Source organism: Cenococcum geophilum (genome assembly GCF_001692895.1).
Source record: "Cenococcum geophilum 1.58 unplaced genomic scaffold K441scaffold_4, whole genome shotgun sequence".
Taxonomy (NCBI): Eukaryota; Fungi; Ascomycota; class Dothideomycetes; order Gloniales; family Gloniaceae; genus Cenococcum; species Cenococcum geophilum.
Window position 1 is genome coordinate 3,188,872 of NW_027137562.1, and position 17,707 is coordinate 3,206,578.

Consider the following 17,707-nt stretch of genomic DNA (forward strand, 5'->3'; position numbering starts at 1 on the left):
TATAGGTAAGTATAACACTATTCAGCTTCGCGACCTTTTACAGCCAGTGGTGGCTATTAAGTTAATTAACACTAGTGTAGGTGCGCGGAAAGTTACTCCTAATTAGTGCGATACTATAGAGAATCTAGCCCTATATATTAGCGCGAAAGTAATACTAATATAGAATATCTGGGTTAAACTAGGCTTAGTAAACGGTACTACTAGTACAGTTAAAGATGTCGTATAGAAGGGACACGCGGATATTAAAAAGGATCAGCCTCAGTTACTACTAATTACAGTAGATGGGTACAACAGACCTACCCTATTTACTCGGCAGGATGGTAAAAAAGTCATCCCTATATTTTCCGTGCTTTATAAGTAGGAGGGTACAAGAGGCTCTTACTTACGGCGTCAATTTCCAATTACTTTAGCTTTTGCTCTTACTATATATAAAAGCTAGGGCCTAACACTTAACCAGGTAGTTCTAAATGTTAAGAAAAAGGATAAGACAGCCGGGCTAACCTATATAGCAATCTCACAAGTTAAGAAGCTTTCAGGGCTTATATTTAAACGTAAATTCAATATAGAACAATTTTAGTCATCTACAAGTAAGACCAAAGAGGCACAATAAGAAGATTTTATACGGAGGTAGTAGCAACTACTTATAAACGACTTTTCCTAAATAGGAAATCATATACTGGCTTAGAGGTAAGCGGAGAATACAGCATTTGTCTCGGTTTCCTAATTTTTAAACAGCTTAACCATAAAATCTAATTTTCTAAATTTCAACCCCCCTATCCGTCCTACCTTCTTACCGCTTCTAAAGCTATTAGATATACATATAATAGTATATAGGGAGAATTGGCAGTATTGCCGGATCAATATTACTGCTGTCTGTAGCGTTAATCGATTTTTAGAATTTTTCAATTTTTTTTTAAAGGGCGGAAATGTTGCTTACATAAGGAGTCACATAACCTCCGAGAATACATGCCACTTAGGACCGCATATTAGCAGCCACGACTTCTCTATACTACAGTTAAGATTTTATATATACCGTACCTAGAGCTACTTGAAATAACTATTACCTATAGATCTGTTGATTTATAAATTAAAAATTAGACGTAGTTAGAGCTATTAGTAGGGGTCATTAATCGCGCTCCCCATGACAAAATCCAACTAACGAACGAACTGACGAATTAAATCAAAAGTTCGGAACGTCCAAATAAGGTTCTGCTAAGACGCTAGCTAGACCCTGACCTGGACCCTTCCTAACCTATCAAATTCTAAAAATAACGACCTCTACCAAATCAAAAATCAACCTCATCCTTAACAAGCCATCCGATTGGATTTAATGGTTCTTTATCATCTAAGACACAGCCAAAACTAACAAGGTATGGCAGTATATCAACCCATCTAAGAAGAAAGACGATCTTCCAAAGCTAGAACTACCAAGTCGGCCCACACCAAGGGACATACTACCCACAGCTACATCAATAGCAAAGCTAGACCCAAATCAGCTCACTACCTACAACCAGCTCTACGCCAAATACAAGGACGATCTACGCGTACACTAGAAGCAAAAACAGGCTATAAACAATATCAACAACTACATCATTCGCACCACATCGGTAGCCTACCTTTCACTCATCAACAGCCTCAGTAGTCGGTTACATCAAATATTTAAGGCGTCTCTACCACTGCAGTAGCCACTACAGTAACAGAGACACCCCGTATTTTAGTAAGCAATCAAGCCCATCTTATACGAGAATCTCGTACTTATTAGTACTTACCAAATCACGTACTCACAGGGCCTCCTCCCGTCTATAAATACTCCCTTCTCTACACCTTCCTCTCTTCTTCTTTCTTCTTCCTCACAAGAGGTGCTCCAATACCCCTCCCTAGTCCCCACTAAGGGATCTATTGGTCGACGTGGCAATATAGACAGCATCTGACGAGGAGACGGGTAAGAGAGGAGACAGGAAGGACGGAGGGGCGTCCGGTAGGTATCAGCCGAGCAACGTCAATATCTATATTATAGCTGCCTAATCTCCCGTTCGCAGGCCTCCTCCCGTCTATAAATACTCCCTTCTCTACACCTTCCTCTCTTCTTCTTTCTTCTTCCTCACAAGAGGTGCTCCAATACCCCTCCCCAGTCCCCCACTAAGGGATCTATTAGTTGACGTGGCGATATAAAACAGCATCTAACAAGGAGACAGGTAAGAGAGGAGACAGGAAGGACAGAGGGCGTCCGGTAGGTGTCAGCCAAGCAACATCAATGTCTATATTATAGCTGCCTAATCTTCCCATTCGGCAGGCCTCCTCCCGTCTATAAATACTCCCTTCTCTACACCTTTCCTCTCTTCTTCTTTCTTCTTCCTTAACAAGAGGTGCTCCAATACCCCTCCCCAGTCCCCACTAAGGGATCTATTGGTCGACGTGGCGATATAACAGCATCTGACAAGGAGACGGGTGAGAGAGGAGACAGGAAGGACGAGGGGCGTCCGGTAGGTGTCAGCCGAGCAACATCAATGTCTATATTATAGCTGCCTAAGTCTCCCATTCACAGGCCTCCTCCCGTCTATAAATACTCCCTTCTCTACACCCTTCCTCTCTTCTTCTTTCTTCTTCCTCACAAGAGGTGCTTCCTCTCTTCTTCTTTCTTCTTCCTCACAAGAGGTGCTCCAATACCCCTCCCCAGTCCCCACTAAGGGATCTATTGGTCGACGTGGCGATATAAACAGCATCTAACAAGGAGACGGGTAAGAGAGGAGACAGAAAGGACGGAGGAACCTCCGGTAGGTGTCAGTCGAGTAACGTTAACGGCGGTTTTCGTTACCCAAAAATTGCGTTACGTGACGATATTTAGGAACGTAAATATATACCCCCGTCCCATACTCATACCACTACTAAATATTCTAGATTTCGCACTCGGAGCTGCTTATAATAGGCATTCCTAGGAGATCTGCCGGTTTAAAGCTCTACAATTAAACGTTGTTGACGTTTTATATAGGGGTCGTCAATCAAGCTCCCGGGATACAATTTTTAAAGTTTAACACCACACCAATATCACAACCTTCTTGCAGTGGCCAAGCCACCCCTAATCTCCTCCCCCTCCTCCCCCCTCCCATTACTCGGCGCTGAGCTATTACGTTATCGCCGAGCCATTGCGTCGTCGTACGTCCGAACTGGGTAGGCAATAACGTAGTTAATAGTTATTAGGCATTAAAAATATTTAGTATATAAAGCTTTAAATTGGAATCACAATCTACTATATCATATCCTACGTAGAGGGCTCTGCATTAAAGCTCTGCAGTCCAAATATGTGCTATATTCGTGACCAATATAATCTTTAAGCCCAGCTTAAGTAGGGTGCCTCGGTTACTGCAGTAGATCCTTACCTAGCGGTAACCAAGGCGCCTTAATCTTACTACTACTTCTAAATTAAGCAAAAGCTCTATATAGGGGGGTCCCAGGGGGTCTCCCCCTAGAAAACCTCATCTCTATATATATTAATTAAAGTCTATATAATAAAGCTCTAAGTTAAAGCTTTGGGTTATAAACTCAGGTCAAAATTTGCGTTGGGGGACCAACGTTCCGCATGTTATACAATTACTAATATAAAGCTTAAGGAAACAAAATATCAAACGGGGAACGAGGAGAGAAAGGTGTAAAGGCACAATGCTAGAGTCAAGCCAGAGCCAGAGACACGGCCAGAGACACAGCCAGAGCCAAAAGAAATGGTGGAGAAGGAACAACGGTAGAAGCAAGAGGATGCGCATAAGGTAGAGTAAGTAGAGCGGGTAGAGCTTATATAGTACGGTAACTTTTATAGTAGAAAGTATATATACATATATAAATATGCATGTAAATGTACATATATATAGATTTAAAATATAACCCAAATTAACACTAAAAATAAACTCAAATTCATTAAATCTACCCACAAAATGCGACTCTTAGATACCGTATGGCAAAACATAGAAGAATTACTGCTTAATAGCAACGCCAATGGATGTCAAATATGCACACCTCTCCTTCTGATCCTCCAGCACCGTCTCCATAGCTGTCGCGTTTGTCTGGAACATAAGCCTCTGATATCCATCTGGCGTCCATGCTCCCCACTCAGGCGTTCCTGGCAGTCTGTAGGTATTTGGGTCAAAGCTGCGGATGAAGCTCGTCCAGTACGCTTGCACCACGGGCACAATCGCCGCGTTCGTGGTGGAATAGCTAGCCGGCGCGTAGCCGTTGGTGTTCTCGGGTCCCCAGATGGCGCCGACTTCAACTGTGTGGGTGACACCGTAGCCGGCTGCTGCGTAGGCCTGATCGATAGCGTTCCAGCGGTAGTTCCAGTTGCGGGAGACGCCGCCGTGCGCGTAGACGTTTGAGATGAAGATACCTGGGCAGATGTACCTTTGCTCCCCATAAGCGTTACTCACTTGACGCCAATATTTGCCCGAATCGGGGTACTGTTCTGCAACGGGGTAAAGCGAGTTGATGGTGCGCAGTTGCTCAAAGGTCAAGGCGGGAAATTGACTCTGGAGGAAGGTGTCAGATTGACCGATTGTGCTGGTGTTTTTCGGGGTGAAAATGGTGCCTTCATTGGTATCGTCGCTAAATCAGTATATTAGCTTTGATCTTATGCAATGTTGATGATGACGGACACGTGAGGGGCCACTCATTTAGTCCTTGCCTCACCGATTGTATTTTAGACAAAAGTTTGGAGGCATCTAAACTGGATATATAGAAGAGTTTATACCCGTCTTGTATCTCAGAGCCCCCTTGCAAGCACACTATTCAGGGAAGCCCTCCTACTTCTCCTGGGGGGGCGGCCCAAAAAGAGAGAAAAAGAGGAACAAAAGCACGCCTTAACGGCGCATGGGATAGTGGGTAGTAGATTATGAGACAGTTTTACATACCCGAAAATTGCAGGAAGATGCACAAACCGTCCTTGTTCAAAGGCTCCATATGTGTAGTTTTGGACGAAGTCGTTATCAATCACAGGGCCGTACATAAATAGAGGGGCTACCTGAGCGCCCGGAGATGGAGTGTTGTAGTTATTTTCCTGGAGAAACGTTGCACTTAAACTTCTTAAGCAGGCAAGAGTATCTTCTTCGTCGACGCAACCTGTCCGGATAACCAAATTGTCGTACTGGTACTGGCTCTCTTCAACGTTCAGTATGGCTCCAAATGACTGTGATTCTGCGGCTGTGGCGTGGAAAAGGCCGTCGTCTCGTCCTCCGTAAGCTGTTAGGTGGAGCGTAACGGATGCAGCACCTGCACTATCGCCGCCTATGGTGACATGATGCGGGTCTCCTCCGAACTATAGACGGTGTTAGCTCGATTTGCATTTATGATGCTATTAGATTCTGATGAAGATACAAACTCGAGTACAGAACCAAGATTAAATATAGAGATTATGGCATTTGCGAGTTGAATGTAGCGCCGGGAAGTGCTCTGAGGCTTCTTGGTAAATACCAATTGGCTTCTGAGTGCATGTTAAGGGGTTCCTCAAAGGTACTTATCAACTCCAGTGCGGTTCCCTCGCCAAAGAGCAGAATTTAGATAGGAACGGATCTTTCTTCAAACCTACCCTGCTCCTGATCCCCCTCTTTACAAAAAACAAGTGTAAAATTCCTATTTTGCAAACCAAAGCATAACGTAATACACTAATGGAACGACAGATCTGCTTTTATGACTTACTCTACTAATGTACTTCTGCAACCACTCCAACGCTTTTCTCTGGTCTTTCAATCCGTTGTTTACACTGCCGCCAGCCAACACTTCCCGGCTTGCCAAAAATCCATATGGACCAACTCGGTAATTGAAATTGACCACAACAATATTCATCCCACTGGCCTTTATCAACCCACTCCCATTATAGTTGGCATTCCCGTTGGCGTTAAATCCGCCACCTTGAATGAAGAAGTATACCGGGAGCTTTGACTTGGAGGTCGCGTTAGTTGGCGCATAGACATCTAGGAATAAGCAATCTTCTGAAGTGGTATTATCCGTGGGGCTTGCACCAGTACCCAAGCATAGCAGGCCATGCTAGAGAGCAGTTTGGTTAGCTATGGAGAATATGGGTGAACTTTACTTAGTACCTCATTGGCTAGCTGAATAAAGCTATCTGAAGGTGGGTCCTGAGGAGCTGCGAACCGCAGACTCCCAATTGGCGGCGCAGCATATCGTATTCCTAGCCACTGGGAGATGCCATTTGGCAATGAAGTCCCTTGATATCGGGTATAAGAGACATCGACGAGAGGATTAACCGCCTGGACCCACCGTAAGGAGATTGCAACGGCGAAGAAAATTCCGCAGAGCATCGGTTGTTGAATAGCAATGTTGATAGATATGTATAGGAATGTGCGAGTCCATTGCACGAAGGCCGGATTTTAAGGTTATTCCTAGATTTACATTTACTGGCTCGGATCATGCGTGAGGGGTTTCCGTTGTTGATTGCCTTTCCCTGCATTCCGTGCGCGATATAATGCGGATAAGACCCATATTCTGAGCTATACTAAAAACAGAATGCAACGAGGGATAGCTAGCGGGGTCATGAGAGCAAGAAAAGGGACCAATGGAAAACAGCCGATACATACTATAAGCTTGGAGGATATTTTGGTACATCGCGGCGAAAGTTTGCCAGAAGGGACGGTGATAGATAGAGAACAAGAACTGGTGGAGGATAGACCAAGAAGACGAGCCAAGCCAGCCACCAGATTTACTAACCGCCCTCTTGAGATGATGTCGTGTAATGCTTTGCTGTCTCTTGTCATACCTTTTTCGCTAAAGACAGAAATCTGGACTAAGCCTGGACTTTATCGAATAATTTCGTGGAAGTCCGTTGGACGCAGTGCGTCTACGAGTGTGTGTTCGTCCAGGAGCCATGCGCTCTCTCCCAGCCACCCACGCCACTCTAGTGCCCTGTATTCTGCCATCTTCAACACGGACCCATGATCTTCCTTTCGCTGCTGCATAAGCCCTGAGAGCTGGGACTACTAATCCCATAAACAGTGACGCCCCACATCCCCATGCTTCGCATCTGCAATCCCTCCATCACACTACCTTCCGCGCTACTGCGGCAGCGAAATTCGCACCGCTGGATATCCCACCTACGATATACCCTTTACTGTGGTGTACACTAGCGGGAAGGGAATGCTTGAGGGCGAAGAGGTACGAGGGACAGACGATCTAACAGTGCGTAGGTGGCGATGAATCCCTGAGGTCAGCCTTGAGATCCAATGTCGTGAAACAGCTCAGTCAACGGTGCCATGCAACCTCTAATTCCATTGACGAATCATCTGCGAAATTTCGCATGCTATGCTGACAATTAGATGACAGGAACCTGAAGAAGCAGCTGAAAGAGATGGAGACTGTCAGATGCTGTCAGATTTGAAAGGGGTATATGGCCCCCAAAATTCGGAGACAGGTCCCGCCGTCATTATCTTCCCAATTTCCTCGTTGTCCACTGTCCACACACCAGAGTGGTTTGCGCAAAGGAGAGCATGCGAGGGGCGAGGGCTCGAGATTAGCGCAGGACATTTCCCAAAATAGGGCTGGTAAGGAGCGGACCATTGGCCGGATTTGGGGCCAAGACGGCAAAATAACGCTTGGTTGCGGGGTTTCCGCAGCAAAACACAATATAATTTGACACCCATGAACCCTTCAAGGTGCGGCTCCTGCCCATCAACGTTGCACAGTAAGCCCGGGAGGGAAGTAGGAAACCAGGAACCAGATCCCTCCGAGAGGCCTAATACTGCTAGCCTGGCCAGCATCTATTGTTTTAATACCCACCATGCCGGCCACTCTTACTCGTGATACCCTGGGGGACTGTCCACCCTCGAGTTCAGTCAACGGATTTCTCAGGATTCTGCCTCGCTATGGAGGATTGAGTTGGATTATAATTCCACAGTACTTTCACTTAAGGTCGCTGTCTTCTTGGGATGGTTAGCACGTTTAGAGAACATGAAGTTTGCTATTTTCTTTGGATGGATCGCGCTCGCGCATGCGGCAGTAGGTGAGTGTTTTCCCCGAATTACCTACATGTAGATAAAATATTGATAATTATTCCAGAGTCGTTTAATTCAACTAGTAATTCTACCAGTCGTTCCTATTCCTCATCTCTATCCTCGTCTACTTCGTCCACTACGTCGACAACAAGTGATATTGGCCATTTCATTCTAAATGGCTTAGGACAAACTGTCACTACTTTGTCTTCATCCTCGAGTCAGCCTGTTGCGTCCTCGAGTGAACCTGCCGCAAGCTCTGACAAATCTCCTTCCACAACCGTAAAAGCAGCCGCATCGTCTACATATACCTCTGCCAGTACGATCATTACCTCTACGAATTATTCCAGTACTCCAGGAGCATTCTCAAATCAATCGACAATTACAAGCCAAGTGCCCTACACCAATCCTTGGGCAGGCAACTTTTCTGGAACTCTGCCTCCAAATGGAAATGGTAAGACCTTTTCTATCTTACTCAATTTCTGCGTGTGCGGTTGATCTAGGTCTATGCATCGTATTAGGAGACTTCTCATTTTCATGTTTCACGCTGGGCTCAAATTCTGATAAGAGAACAGGCAGCCTGTATGCGTGGCAATGCCAAAACCTATGGTATTCATACACGTCTATAAATACGGATTATATTACGGCTACCAATTCATTATACTACATAACGTCGACTATCCGAAGCGTAACAGTGACTATCATTTCAACCTACTACTCCACATCATTTTACACTTTATGCGACGGCCATCCACGAGTCATCGCATCAGAACCAACTGCGACTTCAACCACGATCCTTCTCCCATCAACCACGACCATCCTAGCCGAAGGACTTTCAGTGGCATCGTTTCTAGACCCTTCATGCACCGTCAACTATATGGATTGCAGTGGCCTTTGGACTACATACTGGTCGGCCTCCAGCGTATACGCGGCTTATTCTTTTGAAGCTGCCAACACAGTGGTATCGTTGGGACCAGGTGCCTCGTATCTGGTTGTCAATGGGATTACGACGACATATCCGGCACCCGTGACGGCAATGCCTACGATCTCTATTGGAACTGAGGAAGTACTGCCATACTACGGCGGTGGTTGGACCTGGATCATCGTCACCACTCCGCCTCCAGGAGGTCTATTCCTTGAGGATGGATATACACTCACTCCGGGAGGCGTTGTGACAATTGAGCATAGCGTCTCGACCACGGCCACGCCATATACGCCCCACTGTAACACTGATGCGCCAACCTGCACACCCGGGGCGCGATGTATGATCGACGGTGATAGGGTCCAGCTCTTCTTCTTCCCTCCACAGACGAACGTATCTCGAGATATGTGTGCGACAGCCCCAGTTGGTGGTGGGATTACGAGCCGCCCCCCAACGAACCTAAGTAAGTACACTCAACTTTCTTTCATTATTGCCAACGCATGGGGCATGAAAGGCGTCGAGCCGCGGGCCGTTTAGTGGTGATGCGATTGGTGCATAATTTCTTGGTGAAGATCACCGGGAAACTTTTTCTCGATGACATAAGAGATATTCTACATATTCGCTGTAATATTCATCTAGAGAAATGCTAATCGCTATATCAAATAGCTTGGACTCCAATTACAACAGGGCCATACACGGTTCTACCGGGGGATACAACATGGTACTCCGGAAACGTCTACATCTCTCTGGAACACATTCACGCCTATTGCAACTGGTCAAGCAGAGCAGTAGATGTTGGCGGCGACCATTCTGGCGAGTTTCTGACGCTTGCTCCATCAGAAGTCTACAGCCAGCGAGCCTATCCGATCACGACTGGGCAATACTCAGGAATGATCGGCTTCGACGATTATGCATACTCTTTCAACTGGGCGGACCTGGCGTCTCCTTACCCATGGAGCGCTTGGGATGCTTCATTTGACTGTGTAGAGGAGCATTGCTCCATAGTCAATGGCAGCTACAACCCTTGGCTTGCAGTGCCCGACGCAATACGTAGGTTAGATCCGAGATGGGCAACTTGCGATCTTAGTCTGTATGGATTGTATGATCCGCCAGTAGCGGTATCCTCGGTGGGAGATATATTTGCTACATCGACATTTGTTCCTCAGTCAACACCAGCAACCCCTCCTCAGGGACCGCAGTCGATAGCGTCGCCGACTAACACGCCACCAAAACCGAAAACTACGCCACTTGGTCCTCTAGGAGGCTTTTCAGCGCAGCCTTCTCTTGGAGGTGGTAGCCCTGAAAATACAGCCCAGCCAGCCGACCCTAAGACAAGCGATGCTCAAGGCATTCCGCCGCAAACCGGTGGCGGTAATGGAGGTAATCCTGGCCCAACAACAATCGCAACTGTCGGCAGCCAGCCGGTTGTGGTTGATCCCTCAGATCCAGGCGGTGTGGTTGTTGGTGGTTCCACTCTCAAGCCAGGCTCTCCTGGCACGACAATTGCAAACACGCCTGTATCGGTCGGCACAGGAGGCGTGATAATCGGCGGATCCACTGTCGCTATCCCACCTGCTTCTCCCCCTATTGCCACTGCCGGAGGTTTACCAATTGTTACTGACCCGTCAGCCCCAGGTGCGGTTGTAGTAGGCGGTACAACTCTCTCAGCAGGCGGGCCTGGTACAGTTATCGGTGGTACCAGTGTATCCGTCCTCGATCCTAGCCATGTTATCATCGGAGGGCCTGGTGGTTCCACAGTGTCCATTCCTGGAGCAGCCCCAACACCATTCACAACGGTTGGTGGTCTGCCGGTGGTAACTGACCCCGCGAGCCCCGGCACGGTAGTTGTAGGAGGACACACTCTCTCTGTCGGAGGCCCCGGAACCGTCATCGATGGCACAACTCTCAGTGTCCTGGACCCAAGCCAAATCGTCGTCGGCGGACCTGGAGGGACCTCTACCGTCGCCATTCCCACCCCAGCACCAACGTCAGGTGTTGTCATCACTGCTCCGAACGGCCAAGTCCTCACGGCGACTAATTCCGGCGGAAGCGTCGTGGTCGGCGGAGTAACGCTTTATCCCGGCGGTCCGGCAGCGACGCTGCCAAACGGTCTCGTAGTATCGGACGCAACGAGCGGCCTAGTTATCGGCGGGAGCTCAACGCTCCTCTTCTCCTCGCTGGCACCCGCGCCCACGTCCGGGGCCGTCATCACGCTCGGCGGCCAGGTCTACACAGTCACGAACTCAGGCGGCAGCGTAATCATCGGGTCCCTCACGCTCTCGCCTGGCGGGCCGGCGTACACGATTTCGGGCGTCGTGGTCAGCGATGCTACGACGGGGCTGGTGGTTGGGTCAACGACGGTGCCCTTCTCGACTCTGCCTGGAGCAACGGCAACTGGGCCGCTGCAGTATCAAGGCAGCGCGACTGAGAAGGGAGCAATGAGTTTCACGGCATTGTTCGTGGCGTTTGTGGCGGCGCTGGTGTGTATATAATGGCATGATGTGTACAGATAGCGCCGGGGTGAAATGGTTTAATGTATAGATGAGAATATCCGGACAGGAGCATGAATGCATTGTATAGTTCTATGGTGAGAGAGTACATCTCGATCCAAGGCTTGCCTTAGCTAGTCTTTCATGCAATAGTGTAGACATTGGAAAGGCGTCTCAAGCAACTTCCAGCGCATTCTAGCAAAGCAAAAGTCCGTCAAGGAGCTAAAACCTCTGGAAGCCCGAGGCTAAAGGTGTACGGATTGCAATAGCCCCGCTGACCCTTTGAACTCAATCAATAGTACAACTTCCAAGCCTTTCATCCCACATTGTCCAAGCCCAAACAGTACGATCGCTCGATGGCAATGGGCTGCACATGAAAGGACAGATTTACTTAATATGCACTCTAAAACCTGGCATTCCCACTTTCCCATGAGCTAAAACGCACCGCCCCACGCAACGCAATGGAGCCCTATGACATCATATACGCGCGAGTTCCTGAGTGGCTTTCACCGCCACCCCCGGGACTATCCAGCCAATGGCGATGTCCAATGGCGATGTAGCGATCTAACTTCTAGGAGGCTCTGGAAACGGACTATGACGAAGAAACGACGTCTGCGACCGCAGGCAAGTTTTACCTTGGCGAATTCGTTGAATGTGGAAGGCATGACCTATGACGTACGGCGAAGGAGAGCAATACAAAAAGAGCTGTCCTTCTACCAGCGAGCTTCCCTCTCCATCAACGAACAGCAAGCCTCTTCTACAACACAACCTCAATCAAATATTCAACAACTAAAACTACTTTCCAATTTCAATTCCGTCAATAAACATGTCTGATCCAGGACGCAAGGATTTCTCGACCAGTATGTCTTCATTCCTAGCCAGCTTTGAGTTTCAAGCTAACAGCAGCAACAGAGATGGAGGAGGAGATGACTCCAGACTCATCCAAGTCTACCCAGCAGAAGCTGAAGGAGACTTTTACCAGCACCGGTGATAAGATTGCTCGGTATGCTTCCCCCACTTCTGCTTTTCTTAAACCAGATACCTAACCCTCCTCTAGTGGCATCCAACCCGATGGCCAGAAGTCCACCACCCAGGATGCCAGCGACAAGTTCGGCCGCTCCAAGGACGAGCACGTCCACGGCGGCAGCGGCGAGAGCATCATGGACAAGACGAAGAACGCTCTCGGCCTCGGCGACAAGCACTAGATTCGACGATGAAGTTTCATGAAGTCATGACCAGTGGAGCCTGAGATGGATTGGACGACTTTTTTTTCCTGAATTTGTATTATGATGCCAACCTGACATAATCATCGGCATGGAAGAATGAATTGAGCTCTTATTCATACTCAAACAAGCTTGACTCTGTTGCTGTGATTTGAATGTGATCATAAAAATGACTTACTATCCACGGAGCGTTACCACAAATATCCCAGAGCTTGTGCATTATCGTGGCTTATGCAATCCACTGACGATGGATTATAATGTTGGGTCATTCATCTGTCTCCACATCGCCAGCATCTGTTCGTTCTATCAGCCACTATGTTTGTCGCCCACCAGATAGCTCCTCTATATTATGACAGTTGAATTAAGAATACGATGATGAGTAGAATGGGTACTTGGTGCTTAAGGCACGAGAGACACGTAAAAGTATTTCCGCATTCGTTGGAGAGCTGTTCCTCGCAAGCCTGATGCTGACCATATTCGCGGAGAGCAGTTGCTCGAGAGGATTAGGCTAGAATGCCGCTGATTGGACAATGCGATGCTCACGTGGTTAATTCAACACGAGTTACAACCAGCTCGAAGATCCCAGCAGCAATTGCAAGCTCTGGGCGTCTCAATTTGACACGTCGCCATGGAGCATTCGAGCCCCTTAGCTGTTGTCTGCGGCTGCAGGCGGAAACGCCACCTTTTCGTCCCTCGTGCAGCGGAGAGTAGATCCAAAGATCCAAAAATCGTGACTGGTAGGCAATGAGCGGAATGATTGGCATATGCTGGAGCTTGGGCCGGATGACGTTGCAGATTGTCGCGATGCGAGCGTTGCCGGGTTAGCGGACGTGTTTGTATGGTCCGAGAGACACCCAACCTCCAGATTTCCAGCCACCAGTACCACCAGCCTCACCAATTTTTCCACCAACAATTACTACCACCACCACCCGTTACTGTTGAAGGGAAGCATTCCATAAGCCAAACACTCTCTCCTCTACCCATTACTTTTTGCAGAAGATTTGTAGTTCTGACCAGCAAAAGTTCCAGTTGTTGATTCCGACCGAAGCTCTGCGAGTACATCGACCTCGATCTCAACCAAACCACCTCCAATCTCAATTGGGTACCGTCGAGCCTCGAAACAGATACACTAGCCTTCCGATCAATCGCTCGAAGCTTACAATCTTTCGTCCGACACATTCTTTACTTCTCCATCGAGTTCGGGCCGCCGAACAAAGCGACTGCATTCCTCTCCCTAGCATCCTCCCGGCCCTTCGGGAGCCGTTGGAGAAACACCACTGGACCAGTGGAGCCCGTAGCGGCAGGAGAGTAGCACAGCACACATGGCGAATCTAAGGTTCGCAGTTAGCATGCAACGTTGGTTTCCCATGCCCCATTTCCTGGAAAGGTCGGGAATGGAAGACTAACAAATTGACACAGGACTAATACCGTTTCTGGGATATCACCATGTTCTCATGATACTCATCGCAGTAGCCATAATCCTACTATGTAAGATTTACCCGAATTTTCACGCAGAAAAGCCCCCTTGCTAATCATCCCCCAGCACTCCTCCTAGCAGGTTGCTCATCAACCTCGCCCTTAATCCCCGGCATCTTCCTCATTTCCATGTTTTACCAGCACTATACACCCACGTACGACACCTCGCAAGTCGACCCGGGCGTCACAGTCGCCATTGCCAACATTGTGGGCCAAGCCCAACTAGCAGTCCGAGTAGGCTACTTCGGCATCTGCGTCAGCCCAGACGGCGGCGGGTGGCTTTGCAGCAACAACGCAACGGCGCTGGCGGAGCAAGTCAGTGTGGATCAGGATCCGCTGAATCTGATCTGGGTCGCGAGCACGTTCAAGGACAGCATTATCTTCCCCTACCTGCTGTAAGTATACCCCCGATCCCCCACCCAACCCCGCCCAACCAGGCCTACCCAAGAAAACGCGCTAATCGAGTGTGACGAACAGGATCGTTGCGATCATCCTCGCCTTCATAACCTTCATCCTACTCGCGACCTTCCCGGGCTGGCACGAAGAGCACGACCTGCACGGGTCCGAGGTCGACGTCAAGCCGTTCCCCTCGCGGCCCGTGTCGCAGGTGGCGCTGGCGCTCATCTTCATCGCGTCCATCTTCGTGCTCGTCAGCGTGCTCTGGCAGCACACGGCGTCGGTCGCCGCGGCCACGATCGCGCAGGACCTGGGCAACGGGTCCGTCAAGAGCGGCGTCGGCACCAGCGCCATGGTGCTCGGCTGGTTCGGCTTCGTGCTGCTGATCATCGTGACCATTGGCCTGCTCGTCATGATCCTGAGCATTATCGTGCTGGATCGGTTGACGGATAACGATTGAGCGTGTCGGCGTGGCGGGTTGATGAATCGTGCTTCGATTTGGATGTTCTCGTCCGAAATTGGCAGGGGATGCGCAGTTTTCTTTTTGTGCTTGGTTTTCAGCGACTTGCATCGGGTGGCAGGAGGGATACTGCCATACATACCCACCCCCCTATTTTACTTCTTCTGCTACGATCACTCTTCTTGATAGGAGAGCGGCCGGGCTTTTTGTACAGCGACGACGGCTGAGCGGCCTGCGAATGGGGCTTAGTGATGGCATTGTGGGCGTTCTTTTGGCTTTGGGATTTGGGCGCGTGTGATGAGCGCGGTACAACGAGCCGCGGATGAAAAGATCAGATGTCGATTGGATGATCAGACGCGATAGGATTGGATTGGATTGAATTCATGGATGGGATGGCAGGGACGTAAATGTATCTAGATGAAGCCGAGCAAACGAACAAACACGGCTCAAATGCACGACTGAGAAAGGTCATGTTGAATCGAATTCTCAACTTGTAATCTTGCATGAGCGGACCGGTGCTTAAACGTACTTTTTAACATTTTCTTGGATCTTGTGAGATGGCGTTGAGTGAGCTCCCGAATAGCGCTTTTTTACAATACAAGTTAGGGGGACGGGAAACAGGGAGGCGTGCTATTCATACAATCCAACGGCGCAAAATTCACTCGTTCGAGTAACATTAACTCGTTCGAGTACCGCTAACTCGTTCAAGTACCGTCGAACCGGGCATCTTTCTCCAATCTCTGCCCCAGTCCAAGCTTTTTTCTTCTTCTTCTTCTTCTTCCTCCTTTACCACACCTCACACCCCCGAATACACAGCCGTGACCGCCCTCCCGCACTCAACCCTCTGCTCCATCTCCACGCTCCTCCCAGCCACCTTGACCTTCTTCCGCGGCGTAATCTGGAACCTGTTCCCCTCTCGCCCTTGCTCCCTCTCCGCCCCGGCATCTAGCGGCCGGATATACACCGGCGCAGCCGCATTGCTCCTTTTCCCGGTGCCAAGCTGATAAAACTCGTTGTTGCCAAAGAAGACGACGTCAGCGCCCCAATTGGTGTCGTTCTCCGACGAGCGGGGCGACGCGGCGACGTGGGTGGTGTTGTCCAAGACGGCGGCCGCGTGCGACGACCCGACGCTCAGCCGCGCGAGCCGGATCGGGACCGTGCGCTTCCGCGCCTCGTCGTACTCGGCCAGCCCGCTGAGCGCGGGGATCCTGGTCGGGGTGGCCTGCACGTGCGTCCAGCGGCCCGTGCCGAGCTGGCCCCAGATGCCCTGCCCGCAGCTGAGCGCGTCGGCGCTTACGCGGGGAGTGCTGCCGGGGCTGGCGGCCGAGGCGGGCTCGGTCGCGTCGACGGTGAAGAAGCTGGTGGAGCCGCCGGCGGCGACGGACGTCACGCGCGGGACCTGCGAAGTGCCCGCGTACGGCTTCTGGATGGGGAGGAGGGCTGGGGCGTCGACGAAGGTGCTGTCGGGCGTGCAGTCGAAGCCGAGCTGGCCGAGCGAGTTGTCGCCGAAGGCGAAGGCGCGCCCCTCGCGGTCGGCCACGAGCGAGTGGTAGTCGCCGGCCGCGATGCTGGTGATCTCGAAGCCGCGCAGCGTGATGATTTCGTGGCATTGGTCGTAGCTGCCTGGTGGTCGCGTCTGCCATGTTAGCCCCGGGATTCCCATCTGGCCCTTCGAGGGGAAGTCTTGCGAGCCGGCGGCGGCGGAGAAGACGCGGCCTTTGGAGGTGAGGAGAAGGACGTGTTCGAGCCCGCCGGCGATGGTGGTGATGCGCTCGTTCCACGCGAGGTTGTGTGGTGTGAGCGTGCGGTAGGATATGCTGCTGGAGGCGTCCCAGAAGGGGAACCAGGAGTTAGAGGGTTTAGGGCCCGTTTTCTGCTCGGCTCGCGAGACGGGGATGGAGTAGACAGTGCCCGCGGCGGAGAGGGCGATGATGCGGTCGCGGGAGATGGTGAGAGAGGTGAGGTTCTTGCCGCGGAGGGTGTGGGTGGGTGGCCGGTTCTCCTTGGAGTAGCCTGTGCCCCATTGCAGAAGATCTCCCTTGTCGTTAATAGCCGCAGCGAAGTTCCTGTCGAGCTTGAGGTCGCGGAGGAGCACGCCGTCGAAGAATGGTATCCGTCGTGGAGTTTTGATGAATTCCTCGTCTGAGTCTGGGGCTGCTACTCGGCCCGAGTTAGAACCCCATGCGTAAACCCCAGGATTCTCCCAGCTCTTCTTGACCTGCAGATGCTGCGAGCTGATCAGGTCCCGATTATCCTCCTTCGACACTGCCTTCCTCCTCGGCTTCTCGAACTTCAGTTCAGGTTCTGGAGGCGGTTCCTCGGCGTGAGCTTCACGAAAGATGCGATTGCCAGAGTACCATTGCCATGCTGATGCAATGACTCCAAGGGTGGTGACGGTAGCGATGGAGCGGATGAAATGCTGTTGGCGGCGGTATGCGTAGGGTGAAACTGCAACTCTTGTATTATTGTTGTTGTTGTGGGCTCTGTTTCTGAAGTTCCTCCATGCCCGCGGTGTCTTTTGGATGCGTGGTACAGTCCGTGGAAGGCATCTGGCGTTGAGCATGGTAGCGAAGGCGTCGTGTGGGGATCAGGATGGCTATTAGTTGAGGTGGAAGATCAGAGAGAAGTCATGATAGAGATTGAATACAGGAGACTAGATACAGGAGACTAGATACAGGAGACTGGATACAAGAGACAATGCCTCCAGCTTTCTCCGATGACTTATCAAATGGTAAGAGGCATCTGTCAATGGCACG

At 50.1% G+C, this 17,707-nt stretch overlaps 5 protein-coding genes across 5 annotated transcripts; 3 read left to right on the plus strand and 2 right to left on the minus strand.

Annotated features, from left to right (window-relative positions):
- Positions 1-3,797: 3,797 nt before the first annotated feature.
- Positions 3,798-6,646, minus strand: K441DRAFT_652868 (putative triacylglycerol lipase). The gene is made up of 4 exons (XM_067647434.1): positions 6,081-6,646; positions 5,680-6,027; positions 4,896-5,299; positions 3,798-4,590 (listed from the first exon to the last, which is right to left on the minus strand). The coding sequence occupies exons 1-4, from the start codon at positions 6,300-6,302 to the stop codon at positions 3,966-3,968; spliced, it is 1,599 nt and encodes a 532-aa protein (XP_067508884.1). The 5' UTR covers positions 6,303-6,646; the 3' UTR covers positions 3,798-3,965.
- Positions 6,647-8,436: 1,790 nt separating this feature from the next.
- On the plus strand, positions 8,437-11,399 carry K441DRAFT_538451 (uncharacterized protein; the record flags this gene model as incomplete). Its single annotated transcript, XM_067642525.1, has 4 exons — positions 8,437-8,831; positions 8,874-9,370; positions 9,574-10,707; positions 10,888-11,399. The coding sequence occupies 4 exons, from the start codon at positions 8,437-8,439 to the stop codon at positions 11,397-11,399; spliced, it is 2,538 nt and encodes an 845-aa protein (XP_067508885.1).
- Positions 11,400-12,167: 768 nt separating this feature from the next.
- Positions 12,168-12,963, plus strand: K441DRAFT_652872 (putative chaperone/heat shock protein Hsp12). The gene is made up of 3 exons (XM_067647435.1): positions 12,168-12,256; positions 12,309-12,399; positions 12,454-12,963. Exons 1-3 carry the CDS (start codon positions 12,223-12,225, stop codon positions 12,599-12,601), a joined length of 273 nt encoding a protein of 90 aa, XP_067508886.1. The 5' UTR covers positions 12,168-12,222; the 3' UTR covers positions 12,602-12,963.
- Positions 12,964-13,798: 835 nt separating this feature from the next.
- Positions 13,799-15,117, plus strand: K441DRAFT_214021 (membrane fusion mating protein FIG1). Its single transcript, XM_067640553.1, has 4 exons — positions 13,799-13,975; positions 14,039-14,107; positions 14,163-14,490; positions 14,573-15,117. Exons 1-4 carry the CDS (start codon positions 13,942-13,944, stop codon positions 14,949-14,951), a joined length of 810 nt encoding a protein of 269 aa, XP_067508887.1. The 5' UTR covers positions 13,799-13,941; the 3' UTR covers positions 14,952-15,117.
- A 630-nt stretch (positions 15,118-15,747) lies between these two features.
- K441DRAFT_673705 (RCC1/BLIP-II protein) lies at positions 15,748-17,514 on the minus strand (the record flags this gene model as incomplete). Its single annotated transcript, XM_067650671.1, has 1 exon — positions 15,748-17,514. One exon carries the CDS (start codon positions 17,512-17,514, stop codon positions 15,748-15,750), a length of 1,767 nt encoding a protein of 588 aa, XP_067508888.1.
- Between the last annotated feature and the right edge of the window lie 193 nt (positions 17,515-17,707).